Genomic DNA, 14,140 nt, shown 5'->3' with positions numbered 1-14,140 from the left:
AATATTACCATATGCCATGTTAGACCCTTAATTAAAGACTGTGAATCATTATGTAGTTCTAGTTTGCATTATTCTCCTGAATTAGAAGAAGGTGATAACTGTTACATAACCTGGTGATAAAGACCTGTGTGTGTGTGTACCTGTGTATAGTGCATTTCACAAGTGGTGCCGAAACCCAGTGTCCGGCCGGCGTGGGGTTGTCCGACCCACAGGCTGCGCCGCCCGCCCAGCCTTTGCAGTTTCTGGCGCAGATGCTGGTGGAGATGGCAAAGATGAGCCGGGACCAGGCGGCGGCCCAGCGGGCTCACCTGGCTGCGCTGCAGGAGCAGACGGACTGGCAGACGCTGGTTCTGGAGCGGCTGGTTGGGGCCGCTGCTCCGCCGAAGCCCCCGCCGCTGTCGGTGGCGATGCCCCGGATGGGGGACGGGGACGACCCCCAGGTTTTCCTGGAGACTTTTCATGCCACGGCGGAGGCCTGCCAGTGGCCGCAGGTGGAGTGGGCTCCGCGTTTGCTTCCTCTGCTGTCGGTGGAGGCTCAGACGGCGGCCCTGAGTCTGCCGCCGACCTCGAGGAGCAGCTTCCAGGACGTGAGCTGGGCGGTGGTGGACAGGATGGGGCTCACCGCTGAAGATCATCGCCGGCGGTTCCGGGCCTGTCGGCTAGCCGCTGCGGATCGGCCGTTTGCTTGGGCCCGGAAGCTGCGTGACGCGGCGGTGCGCTGGCTGCAGCCGGGATCGTCAGAGGGCGAGACGCTGCTGGTGGACAAGGTGGTGCTGGAGCAGTTCGTGGAGGGGCTGCCCGCAGAGATGGCGAGATGGGTCAGGTTCCACCGTCCCGCAAGCCTGGAGGTGGCGGTAACGTTGGCGGAGGACCACCTTGCCGCTAGAGCGGGGGAGCCCGGGGACAGCGGCCGGAGGCCGAGCAAACAAGCCCCAGTGCCAGCACCGAGGCGCCGGGTACCTGCGCCAGGGCAGGCAGAGCGGGCGCCGGCGCTGAGCCCCACTAATCCTTTTGCTGCGTTTGTGCCTTCCCAGGGATCAGACATGAGCAGTGCCGCCCCTGAGCCATGGAGAACAGCACAGACGCCGGGGCAGGAGTGCTGGAAGTGCGGGCAACCGGGACACCTGAGGAGGGACTGTCCTCTGATGGAAGTGGGGCAGGTGTTCCGCGTTGCCAGTGCCCCAGCACCCTCTCCCGGTCCAGGAGGGACATACAGCATTCCGGTAAGGACTCGAAGGGGTATACGCCATGCTTTGGTGGACACGGGCTGCATGCAGACCCTCGTGCACCAAGGCTTGGTTCGCCCCGGGGCATTGCTGGAGGCGGAATGGGTGGAGGTGAAGTGTGTTCATGGTGATGTTCACAGGTATCCCATAGTGCCACTGTTATTAAAGTATAAGGGCAAAACGCATAGAGTAACGGCTGCGGTTAGCCCGCACCTGTCGCATCCCCTAATTCTGGGCACGAATTGGCCGGGGTTTCATCATCTGTTGGGACAGTATGTGGGGATGCGATCACGACCGTTAGTAGCATGTAGTGTCTGCGCGGCGCTCAGCGGTGACGCGGGGTCGTCCGACACTGACTCCGGGGAGGGGGAGACAGCGGGTCCTTCATGGGAAGCCCCGCCGGCTCTGGAAGTTTCCCCCACGGGTGATTTCCCACTGGAGCAGTCTCGTGATGACACCCTACGCTCAGCCTTTGACCAGGTGATTGAGATTGATGGTCACGTGGTGCGCCCTGAAGCCGTGCGGACCTACCCGCGCTTCATTTTATCAAAGCATAGGTTATATCGAGTGAGTCGTGACACTCGCACGGAGGAGACACACACCCAGTTGTTGGTGACGCAGGGCCGCCGGGAAACGATTTTCCAGGCGGCTCATTATAACCCCACGGCAGGGCATATGGGATACGAAAAAACTCTGGAGCGAATAACGGCCCGATTTTATTGGCCGGGCATCCGAGCGGATGTGCGCCGCTGGTGCGCATCCTGCCCGGACTGCCAACTTGTTAATCAGCCGGCCATACCAAAAGCGCCTTTGCGCCCGCTCCAACTCATGGAGGTCCTGTTTGAGCGCATTGGCATGGACCTCATCGGGCCGTTTCATCGGAGTGCACGCGGCTACCGCTTTGTATTAATACTGGTGGATTAGGCAACGCGGTACCCGGAAGCAGTCCCGCTGCGCACCATCTCTGCAAAGAGTGTGGCGCAGGCACTGTTTCAGGTTATCTCCCGAGTCGGAATCCCGAAAGAGATACTGACTGACCAGGGCACGTTGTTTATGTCTCGTACACTGCGGGAACTGTACGAATTTCTGGGCATTAAATCTATTCGGACCTGCGTCTACCACCCCCAGACGGATGGGCTGGTGGAGGGGCTGAATAAGACTTTAAAGTCCATGATTCGTAAGTTCATTAACGAGGATGAACGCAATTGGGATCGCTGGCTAGACCCTCTGTTATTTGCAGTGCGGGAGGTGCCCCAGGCCTCCACGGGATTTTCTCCCTTTGAATTGCTGTTCGGCAGGAAGCCGCGTGGGGTGCTCGACCTGATTAAAGAAAGCTGGGAGGACGGTCCGAGCCCCGCCAAGAATGAGATTCAGTACGTGTTGGACCTGAGAGCGAAACTCCACACTTTGGGGAGGTTGTCACGGGAGAATTTGCTCCAGGCTCAGCAGCGTCAGCAACGCCTGTATGACAGAGGGGCTAGACTCAGGCAATTTTCACCGGGAGACAAAGTGCTTGTATTACTCCCTTCTTCCAGCTCGAAGTTGCTCGCCAAGTGGCAAGGACCCTTTGTGGTCACACGGTGAGTCTGGGACGTTGACTATGAGGTCGCTCGGTCGGACAGGGGAGGGGCCACGCAGATTTATCACCTCAATCTCCTTAAAGAGTGGAGAGAGGTTGAAACCGCTTCTCTGGTAAGCCTGGTTAAGGAGAGAGATGAGTTGGGGCCGGAGGTGCCAAATTCCATCATCCCCGCCTCCCTCCCTTGTGATGACCATCTCACACAGGCCCAGAGAGCGGACGTTGTCGCGTTACAACAGCGTTTTGCAGATGTGTTCTCCCCCCTGCCCGGCCGCACGTCTCTCATTGAGCATCATTTTGTAACGCAGCCTGGCGTGACGGTGCGTTCACGGCCCTACAGGATTCCTGAGCATAAACTGCAAATCGTGCAGAGGGAATTGGCTGAAATGCTGAAAATGGGAGTGATAGAAGAGTCGCACAGCGCCTGGTGTAGCCCCATCATTCTTGTGGTGAAGAAGGATGGGTCTATACGGTTCTGTGTCGACTATCGCAAGGTGAATGAAGTGTCACGTTTTGATGCTTATCCCATGCCCCGGGTCGACGAGCTCCTGGATCGGCTGGGCACGGCCCGTTTTTTCACGACCCTGGATTTGACCAAGGGCTACTGGCAGATTCCCTTGTCTGCCGAGTCCAGGGAGAAAACGGCCTTCTCCACTCCGTACGGGTTGTACCAATTCGTTACGCTTCCGTTCGGCTTGTTCGGAGCCCCTGCCACCTTTCAGTGCCTCATGGACCGGGTGCTGCGTCCGCACGCTGCATATGCTGCTGCCTACCTGGATGACGTGATCATCCACAGCGACACCTGGGCGGAGCATGTGCAGCGGGTGGTCGCGGTACTGGAGTCCCTGAGGAGGGCGGGGCTCACAGCCAACCCGAAGAAGTGTGCGGTTGGACGAAGGGAGGTACAGTATCTGGGGTACCACTTGGGGGGCGGGCAGGTGCGTCCACAGGTGGAAAAGACGGCGGCTATCGCATCCTGCCTGCGCCCCAGGACTAAAAAGGAGGTGAGACGGTTTCTGGGGCTGGCAGCTTACTATCAGCGTTTCGTGCCAGGGTTTGCGCAGCTGACCAGCCCCTTGACCGATCTCACCCGAAAGGGTGCTCCAGATCTGGTTCAGTGGACGGGGCCGTGCCAGGCGGCGTTTGTGCAGGTGAAAAAGTCTCTCTGTGGGGAGCCGCTGCTTCACACTCCTAACTTTTCCCTCCCTTTTGTTCTGCAGACTGACGCCTCGAACAGAGGGCTGGGGGCCGTTTTGTCCCAGCAGGTAAGGGGGGACGACCGTCCCGTTCTTTACATCAGTCGGAAGCTGGCGGAGCGTGAAAGACGGTACAGCACTGTGGAGAAGGAGTGCTTGGCTATCCGCTGGGCAGTCGACTCCCTTCGCTATTACCTCCTGGGGCGCTCATTCACCCTCTGCTCGGACCACGTCCCGCTGCAGTGGCTCCACCGCATGAAGGATGCCAACGCCCGGATCACCCGGTAGTATCTGGCTTTACAGCCCTTTAAGTTCAAGGTGGTCCATAGGCCAGGGGCGCAGATGGCGGTGGCCGATTTCCTGTCTCGCTCACGGGGGGGGGGGAGTAGGTTCGGCCGGACGGCTCCCCGGCCTCAGTCGGGCGGTGGGGGTGTGTGGCGGAGGTGTGGTCCCGGGCGCGGCTGCAGGGGAGGAGTGGTGCAGTGGGCTCAACGGGGCGGTGCTGGAGATGCCAGTGTGAACAGCTGATGGCGATTTGGACTGATAATGGTTTCCTTCCCTTTTTATAGTGAGACGGAGAGGAGCGGAGGGGAGGAAATCAGCTGGGACCGACAGCTGTCAGACTGTGTTCAGTCATAACCTGGGAAAACTGTAAATAAATGTGGAACCTGGTGATAAAGACCTGTGTGTGTGTGTACCTGTGTATAGTGCATTTCACAAAGAGTTTGAGCAATGCTCCACCATTTTGAGATCTGATGCTGTCTGCGTACGGTGTCCATCTCCCACGCGTGTGATCATTAAAATCATCGTTTGACTCAACCCGGCCGGACCAGTGTTGTTATTGTGGTTTTTCCTCTTGTATACATCCCCAATATTTGAATCCGTAACAGGTGCCAGTAGAAATCACTGATTAAAATAAACATAAAAAAAGCCTGTCACATATTGAAAGGTTTTACTGTTCAGTTTTCAGCTGTTTTTGTTTTACATTTCAAATATGTGTGCAGCCAGACATCATGTCAGGCTGCCAAAACTGACTCCTAAGAAAAGGGGAGACTTGTGTTTCCTCATAGTTTTACACCTGTTGATCCACTTTCTATCATCCACACAAAGAACCTTCAAATCCCTGCAGATCTGTCAGCTGATCATGCCCTCTCCTGTGATTGGCTGAGCTTCATGCCTGGAAAAGTTCTTTCACACTGTTCATCCTGGAGCTGCTTTATGTCCATGATCTGAATGGAAACACATCTGCATCATTGTAGCTACAGTCGATGTTTCAGTGTTAGGACTGAAGGTGGAGCTTTGTGCGTGTTGGGCTGAGGCTGAAGCAGTCCCCCCCAACGGGAGCGCTCAGGCGTGAAACTAGGAGGAAAGCCGACGTCCTCCTCTTCCCTCAAAAGTGATCTGTGGCCGGTCGGACTTCATTCCACAGATGTGCTTTAACAAAGTGTGAAGCTGAACTCTGAGCTGTGACAGTGTGAGCAGTGTGAGAGTGTCAGTAGATGATCAGCAGAGGAAAGTGAAGCTGCTGTGAGCTGATGTCCTGAAGGGCTTTTAAAGAGTCTCTGAGTTTGACAGGAACATGAAGATGTTTGTGGTGTTTGTGATCCTCCTGCACGGTAAGTACACCTTCCTCTCTTTGCTCTCATCATCAGCTTTTCTCTTATCTCGCTCTAAAATGAATGTGTTGAAGTGCAGCAGGTCTTGAGACATGAGAGCCCAGTGAGTTGCGTCAAAGTTCATGACTTGACTGAATCGGTCTGTCACAACGAACGAGCGGACGCAAGAGCAGGACTGTGCTGAAACTAAAAACAAACAATATCATCAGGAGCTATATACAAGGTACAAGTGAAAAGGAGCTCCAGGTAATTCAGGGACAAGGGAGGGAAAAACCACACACGCTTATGATCACACTCCAGGGATGAAAACACGGACAGGTCCAGGAAGATCTATATAAAAGAAAACATGACTACAAGTCAGGAAAAGACTAGAGACGAGAATTTACAGGAAATAGCTGGGGCTACACTGACTAGTGTCGTTCAACGATCCAGCAGTCAGAAACACTGAGCTGTCACCTTGAGCAGAGGCTCGAGTGACAAGATAATGAGCAGCAGGTGAGTAATTATTTTCAGGGCACAGGCCTGAGGGTGGAACCCACAACAAGTTTAACCCCTGCAGAGAAGAGTGAGGGAGAGAGAAAGAAGAGAGAAACAACAACAACAGTGCGATCTCAGAGGTGAACGCCAGGGAGACACGGGAAAGCATGACAGTTTCTGTCAAACACTGGATTAGTTTATCTGGCTGTTTGTCACAGGCAGCTGGAAAACACATGGTCCGATAGTCGTTCCTGTTATACTACTTCATAATCCATGTCAAGTCCTTTGGTTGCTTGAATGTGCAAAGTTCTCTGGAAAACAGTGAAGCTCCATCACCTCCAAACAGTGAGAGCCTCTATGGTTTTTAGATATGCTCTACACTAAAAGATAGAAGATAAAAATATTTCTGTATGGAATATAGATTCCTAATAGCAACAAGATTCCTCCTTGTGAATTAATAAGTAAATATGTCATGTTGCCTTTGTAACATGTTTTGGAGCATTTGTGGACTGTTGGAGTGAAAAACTGTGACTGTCCTGAAGGAGTGTGACTGGTCATCTGTCTTGTCACACAAGATGGAAATTATGGCCTGTGAGGTTTGTTATAATTCTCCAGTTTCTGTGTTACTGACATTGTATCAATAGTTTTTTTGAATTGGGTAAAGAATGCTGTGTATAACTGAAGCTGTTATGCGTTCTTGGGCTACATGGTGTTCTGGTGGTTAGCACTGTTGCCTCTGAGCACAAAGGTCCTGAGTCCAACTCCACTGCTTCTCTGGGGTCTTTTTGTGTGGAGTTTGCATGTTCTCCTCATGTTTACGTCGGTTCCCTATAGGTACTCTGGCTTCCTCCAATGTCCAAAGAAATGCAGTTCATGGTATTAGGTTAATTTGTAATTCATTGGTGTGAACATGTGAATGGTTAGTCCTGGGACAAGCTGGTGATCTGTCCAGGGTGTAACCCCTCCCCCCCGTGACCCTGACTAGGATAAGTGGAATAGGATGGATGAAGATAATGTTGGTTGTATTGCATCTTTTAACTCTGGGTCAAACCCACAACATTCATTTGATTTGTGTTTGTGTTTCTGTCCTTCCAGTTTCCCAGCATGCTCTGGCTGTGGTGGTGGTGGAGGTGAATGAGGGGGAAAGGTCTGTCCTACTATCATGTCTGTACTCAGGTTCTATACCTGAGGACAATCCAACAGTGATGTGGACTCGCAGTGACCTTGATCCCAAATCTGTACACCAACAACGAGAAGAAGGAGACGATCTTACAGGACAAAACCAGCGTTACAGCAGACGCACATCAATGAATCGTTACGCTTTGATCATTAAAGACTTCAGCCTCACTCTGAGGAAACCCACAAAGACTGACAGCGGCAACTACACCTGCTCCATCAGTGCTGGAGGGAAAGAACGAAAACTCAGAGACATCCAGCTGCTGGTCAAAGGTCAGCATCAAATTCTAACACCTGCTGTGATTACATGTCGTATTCAGTACTACAGAGAAAGGTCAGAGGTTAAATGAAAGCAAAGTATTTCTTAAACGGTTTCTGAAGGTCTTGATGAGCCCAGCAGGAACGTTTGTAGACTTGACCTCAGTGAAAACAGCAAAACAAGAGAAGCAAAGCAGAAGAAATTCGTTCTGTGCATGTGCAGATGTGTTTATGTTTACCTCTGGGAGGTTCAGCACACACACATCTGTACATACATTAAACACATTAAAATTTTATGCATGGCCCAACACAAAACTTTTAGAGGCCTTTTGCTGCCACTTCTATGGTTGACACTTTGGTTTCTTGTCTTCTCAGACCAGCAGGTGGAGGTGAAGGTGAGGGAAGGGTCAGAGTCTGTCATCCTGCCCTGCAACACAACACCTGACCTGCCTGAGGACTCCACAGTGGAGTGGACTCGCTCTGACCTCGGACTCATCACAGTCCATGAGTATTCTAACAGAAATGATGACCTTATGACTCAGGACGAAGTTTACAGAGACCGAACGATGATGAGTGAAGACCTGCTGAGAACTGGAGACTTCAGTCTGACCCTGAAACACCCCAAAGTAGGTGCTGGAGATAAAGGTCAAAGGTCAATACTGTAGACACAGGTCAGAGATTAGAAGTCATTTTGTTTTATGTTTCCCCACAGAACCATTTCCATCCTGGGTCAAAGATCTTCTGGTTCTCCTGTTTGTCTTTGTGATTTTTGGAGGTCTTTTATATTATTTACGTCACTATTACATGTCAGGTAAGAGTCTTTCCTACTACACTACCCATAATACCAGTGGTTAACAGGTGGCCTCTTGACTGTGTTCAGACCAGACACATGAGATCGTGAGATCAAAGAACGAGTCAGGAACAAACTGAGACACAATCTGATTGAGACTAGAAGGCAAGGAGGGCGCAGGGAGGTCATGTGACCATCACAGCTGCTGCTGATGTCATCGTGTTGTGCTTTGTTGTCCTCTCAGATTACCAAGTGGAGGTGGATTCAGGGGTGGCGTCTGTCAAGCTGCCCTGCAAAACTATATTTAAATTCCTAAAACACACTAAAGTGGAGTGGAGGGACAGAAACAACAGGAAGGTCCATGTGTATCAGAACGGCTCTGACCAGCCTGAAAAACAGCACCGGTTTTACAGAAACCGAACAGAGATGAAGAGCACATCTCTGCTGAAACCTGGAGACCTCAGTCTGACCCTGACATATCCAACGGATGACGACAACTTCACCTACACCTGTACCATCTACAGCAGGAAAGGAAACATACTGACAAGGAAAAATGTGCACCTCCATGTCAGAGGTCAGTGCTGCTTATACAGGTCAAAGGTTTTGACACACTAGACTAGACACACTGACATGAGACAAAGACCAAAGTAAAACAGGAAACACACCAACTGAACTCTAGACATGAAAACTGAGGAGACAGAAAATAGAGTCCTAAAAAGCAGGACAGAAAGGCACAAAGAAAGCACAAAACATAGTTTTTACCTTGTTTCTCCCCGAATCCCACACAGTGCTCACGTCTGTGGCGTGAATTGTGACAACCCCAACTCCAAATCTGTACAGTGGCTTCTCTCAGTTCCCAATACCTAGTGAGAAAACACATGAATTAAACTGCCAAGCAACACACACACAAAGTTCTCACTAACAAACCCATTGCGAACTCAACGATCCAGCACCGACTGAAGCTCAGCCACTCGCTTAAGTAGAGAGGCAACTGATGAAGGCAATCAGCTGGCTTCAGAGCAGGAACTCTCCTCAGCCTGATGATTCTTGTAATTCTTTCTTCCGGATACACACACCCACGTCCAAACACCTATACACATAAACAGGGACAAGGCTGTGCAGAGATTTTTAGATGGGCGGGTGCTCAAAGTTCAAAAGGGGCACAGAGAAAAGGCCGAATAACAACAACCCGCATTCATCAACAATCTAATATGGAATCACATCATACTATATCACTGTCATCAGGTGGGGACAAGGCAAAGCAAACATATTCACATTTACCTGATGGGTACAATGTTGCTCTTGTGGGGTTTCTGCTGCTCCTGCTGTGATAGTGCTGGAGGGCAGGGCTGTGCTGATCCGAGACTGTAGACATTAAATGCAAAGATTGGTGAACGTGCTTGGAACCATAAGGAAACAAAATAAACTCGGCTCTGCCTGTGACTCAGTTTGCCTCTCTTACTCTTTCATCTCCTCATCTCATCTATCACTCTCCACTCGATGTCCATCTGACAACAAGGCACAGTTTGCTATTGCATTAATCTATTATTTAATTATCCACACTTCACAAATCTTGCACCTAATCCATAACAAAGTAATGATAGACAATATTATAGAACTATTCTTACGAAGCATTTATAGACCGTGTTATATCATAAATAATAATTTTTAAAAATCTATACACATAAAACAAACACTAATATAATCTGTTTCTTAATGTGTTTTCTTTAACATACGGTGTGTCTTTTTTAATATCATAATAATCCATAATTATGCTGATATGCATATCATCATATTGCATATGCAAGTCCCTCAGAAAGGCAGGAAAAGCCCTGTAACTTACTTTAAAACCAAATATGTTCCCTAAAACCGTGGACAGAACTACAGACCCATGACAGTTGTCTTTTTTCATGTAATTTGAACAAGCCTCTTAAAAAGTCGGTGATCACAGTCGGCCTCTCTCGGTTTTTATTACCACTGTTCATTTTAAAGCTCGGTTTTTAAAACCTTACGATGTAACTACAGCCCAGCCCATGCAGCAGTATAATAATGACTAAGATTATATTGGAGTGGGCCTGATACTCATGTCCCAGGACAGGCCCATGACAGTGCTGCCATCAAATTGCCTTTCTTTGCTTTGACTCTGTCTCCAACAAGAGGTGAAGCAGATGTTCTTACATTAATGGAATCACTAATACAACAGATCACCTGAAAACGAGTAATGAATTTGCTGAAACAGATGTCTTTATTAATGAATTGTACTGACTAGTCTGTATTTCTCTCAGCTGAGCTGTTTCTGAAAGAAGAACTCGTTCATGTCACAGAACAGACGTCTTTATGACATAATGTATCTGGCATGCAGAGAATCATGTTCATTTAGATGTTGCTGACATTTAAAATTCAGTTTTGCTTTTATTTTGAAACATTTTTTATTTTATTTCAATATTTTTTTAGTCTGAATAAATCAAACTTGCTTGATAGGACAGCTCTCAGGTAACAAGATGGCAAAAAAGTCTTTGACTCTGAAATAAAACAGCAGAGTTCTTTAAGACAGAGCTCTGCTGCTGATTAGACAGAAACCAAATAAGACAGTTTCTGTTCAGTTGAACATGTTTCAGACTGGAACCAGTCAAACTTGATTTCATTGCAAAGATGCCATTTTCTCCATTCAGACAAAACATGTTCAGAGCTGCTTCTGCTGCACAGCTCATGTTGTGTTGTGACTCCTCTCAGTCCCCCAGGTGGAGGTGGATTCAGGGGAGGCATCTGTCCTGCTGCCCTGCAAAACTACTATAAACCTGCCTAAAGATGCTAAAGTGAAGTGGATGACCAGATTCAACAGGAAGGTCCACGTGTATGAGAACGGATCTGACCAGCTTGAAGATCAGGACAACCATTACAGAGACCGAACACAGATGAATAAAGACCTGCTGAAAACTAGAGACCTCAGTCTGACCCTGAAAGACCCCACAGACTGGGACGCAGACATCTACACCTGCACCGTCTGCAACAGGGAGGGGAAAAAAATCCTGATGAAACAAGTGGAGCTGAAAGTCAGAGGTCAGTGCTGCTGCTGGGTGTGAGCTGCAGAAGATGAAGAGATGATGAGATCTTCATGAACACAAATCTTAGTTTGTGCTTTAGACTGTTTATGAAATTTGTTGTCCTTCAGTCTGTCAGGTGGAGGTGGAGGAGGGGGCGGAGTCTGTAGAGCTACCTTTCAAAACCACAAAAGAGCTGCCTGCAGATGCTAAGGTGGTGTGGTGGAACAATGATGACAGGAAGGTCCACGTGTATAAGAACGGCTCTGATCAGCCTGGAGAACAGCACCAGGTTTACAGAGACCGAACAAAGATGAAGAGAAGATCTCTGCTGAAGCCTGGAGACCTCAGTCTGACCCTGAAACAGCCCACAGAGAGAGACAGTGGGAGATACAGCTGTAGAGTCTACGGGGAGATCAAGAGATACAAAAGAGTGCTGCTCAGAGTCAAAGGTTTGTGTGTGTGTGCGTGTGTGTGTGTGTGTGTGTGTGTGTGTCTTACTGTGTGTGTGACTGTCTTGTGTCTCCTCTGCAGGGAGAGTTCAGGTCCAGGATCAAACAGGGGACATCAGGAACAGAAGCAGCTCCATTGATCCGACTCCTCTGATGGCTGATCAATCAGTTTGATCTGTGTGTTTGTGCATTTTCTACCTTAAATGTCCTGTATATTGACTGTTACCTGTAATGTCACTTTCTGACCAACAGCTGGCGCTCTTACAAATACCAGATCTGATTTGACTGCAGTTATATCAGAGGACATTTGGCCTCAGTCAGATGTGACTTGTGTCCAGTCACATCTGTCAGTGACCTGTAACACTGATGAATCGCTAATGAATTGATACACATTACGTATTAAGCAGAATATTGGGCTATTATTAATCTGAAGATTGAAGAACTGCTGCTGGAGCTGATGCTCAGTAATAAATAAATACACACAACACAAAATGCTTTTGCAGGTACCATGTATTTAAACAAAACCAAGGAAAAACAAGGGAAGAAAAGGAAAAATGTAAACAATCACCCTTTTCTTTTCTTTTTTTTCGCCTGTCCTGTTTGGTTCTTTTGCCATCAGAATTATTGTCTAAAGGCCAAAAAAGATGCCCAATGCATTTACTTTACCAAATGGACCATCCCGGCCTTGCCGTATTGGTCTATTGATTCACCTTTGCTTTTATTGTTTATTTTATTTTATTTTCACTCGCTACAAACGGGACAGACATGACTGGGGAAAAGAAAAGGGAGAAAGAAAGAGGGAAAGAAAAACAGCGGTGAAGAGGAACGATGATAAAGGGCAAAAAACAAAAACCAACAAAACAGACAAAAAATGCATATATCAACCACCTGGATCACCTGCTGAGAAAGAAAAGAGAAAACAAGCAAAAAAAGAGACCAATATAATAAACAGCATCATCGCGATTATCTATGTGAATATAACAGTAAATACTAAAAATTGAATATTATTGTGCAGCACGTAGGATCGACAGCGCACAGTGCGCTTTGGTTTGACAGTGTGAGCAGTTGTTGGTCGACGTATAACCCATCTTGAACATCCGATGACCTGTATAGTGCACTCTATGTAGTATTTTGTATTGAATTAATTGCAGACTGGGATTTCTAATTAGATGAAAGGTTTTTAAGCAAATCTGAGACCAGAAGTTTTGGTCTAAGTTAACTGATCAATCCGCTTCCCATTTTGCAGTAGGAAGTGATATTGATTCATCTGTTTTAAAAAGCATTCTGTATATTTAGTCCAAGGTTGAGGTTGCCTCCAAGAAGAAGTGTGTCATCTAAGTGTTCAGAGAGCGCACTGAAAAAACCGTGAAAGAATGAGAGATCATCAACATTTGGACCATATACACTTACAATACATAGCTTTTTATCACATATAGATAGTTTAATGATTAGGAATCTGCCCTCCGGATCTATAACTGTATCGAGTACTGTGAAATCAATATATGTATGTATTAAAATTGCTACTCCCCTTTGTCTTTGTCTTTACTCCGTTACATTTACTTGAGTACGTTTTTGAAAAAAATTTACTTTTAAAGTACCTTTGTTGCACGATACTTTTTACTTTTACTTTTACTTTTTAGCCCATCTGAAAGACATTATAGGCCACCAGCTGGACCCTCTGCAGTTTGCCTACCGGGCAAACAGGTCGGTGGATGATGCAGTGAACATGGGGCTGCATTACATCCTGCAACACCTCGACCGCTCGGGAACGTATGCCAGGGTCCTGTTTGTGGACTTTAGTTCGGCTTTTAACACCATTGTGCCTGAACTTCTTTCCTCCAAACTCTCCCAGCTCAGCGTGTCACCAGCTACCTGTCAGTGGATCACCAGCTTCCTGACAGACAGAAAGCAACAAGTGAGGCTGGGGGAGATCACCTCTGAAACCCGGTCCCTCAGTATTGGTGCCCCTCAAGGATGTGTCCTCTCACCACTACTGTTCTCCCTCTACACTAACGACTGCACCTCCAAGAACTCGGCTGTCAAACTCCTAAAGTTTGCAGATGACACCACTGTCATTGGCCTCATTCAAGATGGTGATGAGTCTGCATACCGGCAAGAAGTTGAGCGGCTGGTACTCTGGTGCAGTCAGCACAATCTGGAGCTGAACACTCTTAAGACTGTAGAGATGACAGTGGACTTCAGGAGACATCCCTCAACTCTGCTCCCCCTCACCATATCAGACAGCCCTGTGTCAACTGTGAAGACCTTCAAGTTCCTGGGTTCCTGTGTGTGTGTGTGTGTGTGATTTACATTGCTGTGCTTGAGAGCC

At 48.5% G+C, this 14,140-nt stretch overlaps 2 protein-coding genes across 2 annotated transcripts; both read left to right on the top strand.

Annotated features, from left to right (window-relative positions):
- Positions 1-5,458: 5,458 nt before the first annotated feature.
- LOC143414222 (uncharacterized) lies at positions 5,459-8,193 on the top strand. Its single transcript, XM_076878129.1, has 3 exons — positions 5,459-5,617; positions 7,190-7,543; positions 7,904-8,193. Exons 1-3 carry the CDS (start codon positions 5,581-5,583, stop codon positions 8,191-8,193), a joined length of 681 nt encoding a protein of 226 aa, XP_076734244.1. The 5' UTR covers positions 5,459-5,580.
- Positions 8,194-8,246: 53 nt separating this feature from the next.
- On the top strand, positions 8,247-12,321 carry LOC143414496 (uncharacterized). Its single transcript, XM_076878988.1, has 5 exons — positions 8,247-8,339; positions 8,563-8,892; positions 11,052-11,378; positions 11,491-11,811; positions 11,894-12,321. Exons 1-5 carry the CDS (start codon positions 8,333-8,335, stop codon positions 11,983-11,985), a joined length of 1,077 nt encoding a protein of 358 aa, XP_076735103.1. The 5' UTR covers positions 8,247-8,332; the 3' UTR covers positions 11,986-12,321.
- Positions 12,322-14,140: the final 1,819 nt, after the last annotated feature.

This window comes from Maylandia zebra, linkage group LG3 (assembly GCF_041146795.1).
Source record: "Maylandia zebra isolate NMK-2024a linkage group LG3, Mzebra_GT3a, whole genome shotgun sequence".
Classification (NCBI taxonomy): domain Eukaryota; kingdom Metazoa; phylum Chordata; class Actinopteri; order Cichliformes; family Cichlidae; genus Maylandia; species Maylandia zebra.
The sequence above is the reverse complement of the archived record's forward strand: the minus strand, read 5'-3'. Positions and strand labels throughout refer to the sequence as shown.

What these genes read in the sequence shown, in the direction of transcription:
- LOC143414222 (XM_076878129.1), top strand. Translation starts at nt 5,581, where the DNA reads ATGAAGATGTTTGTGGTGTTTGTGATCCTCCTGCACG. An exon ending in GTTTGTGATCCTCCTGCACG is followed by an intron (nt 5,618 to 7,189) that starts GTAAGTACACCT and finishes CTGTCCTTCCAG; the next exon opens with TTTCCCAGCATGCTCTGGCT. An exon ending in CATCCAGCTGCTGGTCAAAG is followed by an intron (nt 7,544 to 7,903) that starts GTCAGCATCAAA and finishes TTGTCTTCTCAG; the next exon opens with ACCAGCAGGTGGAGGTGAAG.
- LOC143414496 (XM_076878988.1), top strand. An exon ending in AGTGGAGCTGAAAGTCAGAG is followed by an intron (nt 11,379 to 11,490) that starts GTCAGTGCTGCT and finishes GTTGTCCTTCAG; the next exon opens with TCTGTCAGGTGGAGGTGGAG. An exon ending in AGTGCTGCTCAGAGTCAAAG is followed by an intron (nt 11,812 to 11,893) that starts GTTTGTGTGTGT and finishes TCTCCTCTGCAG; the next exon opens with GGAGAGTTCAGGTCCAGGAT.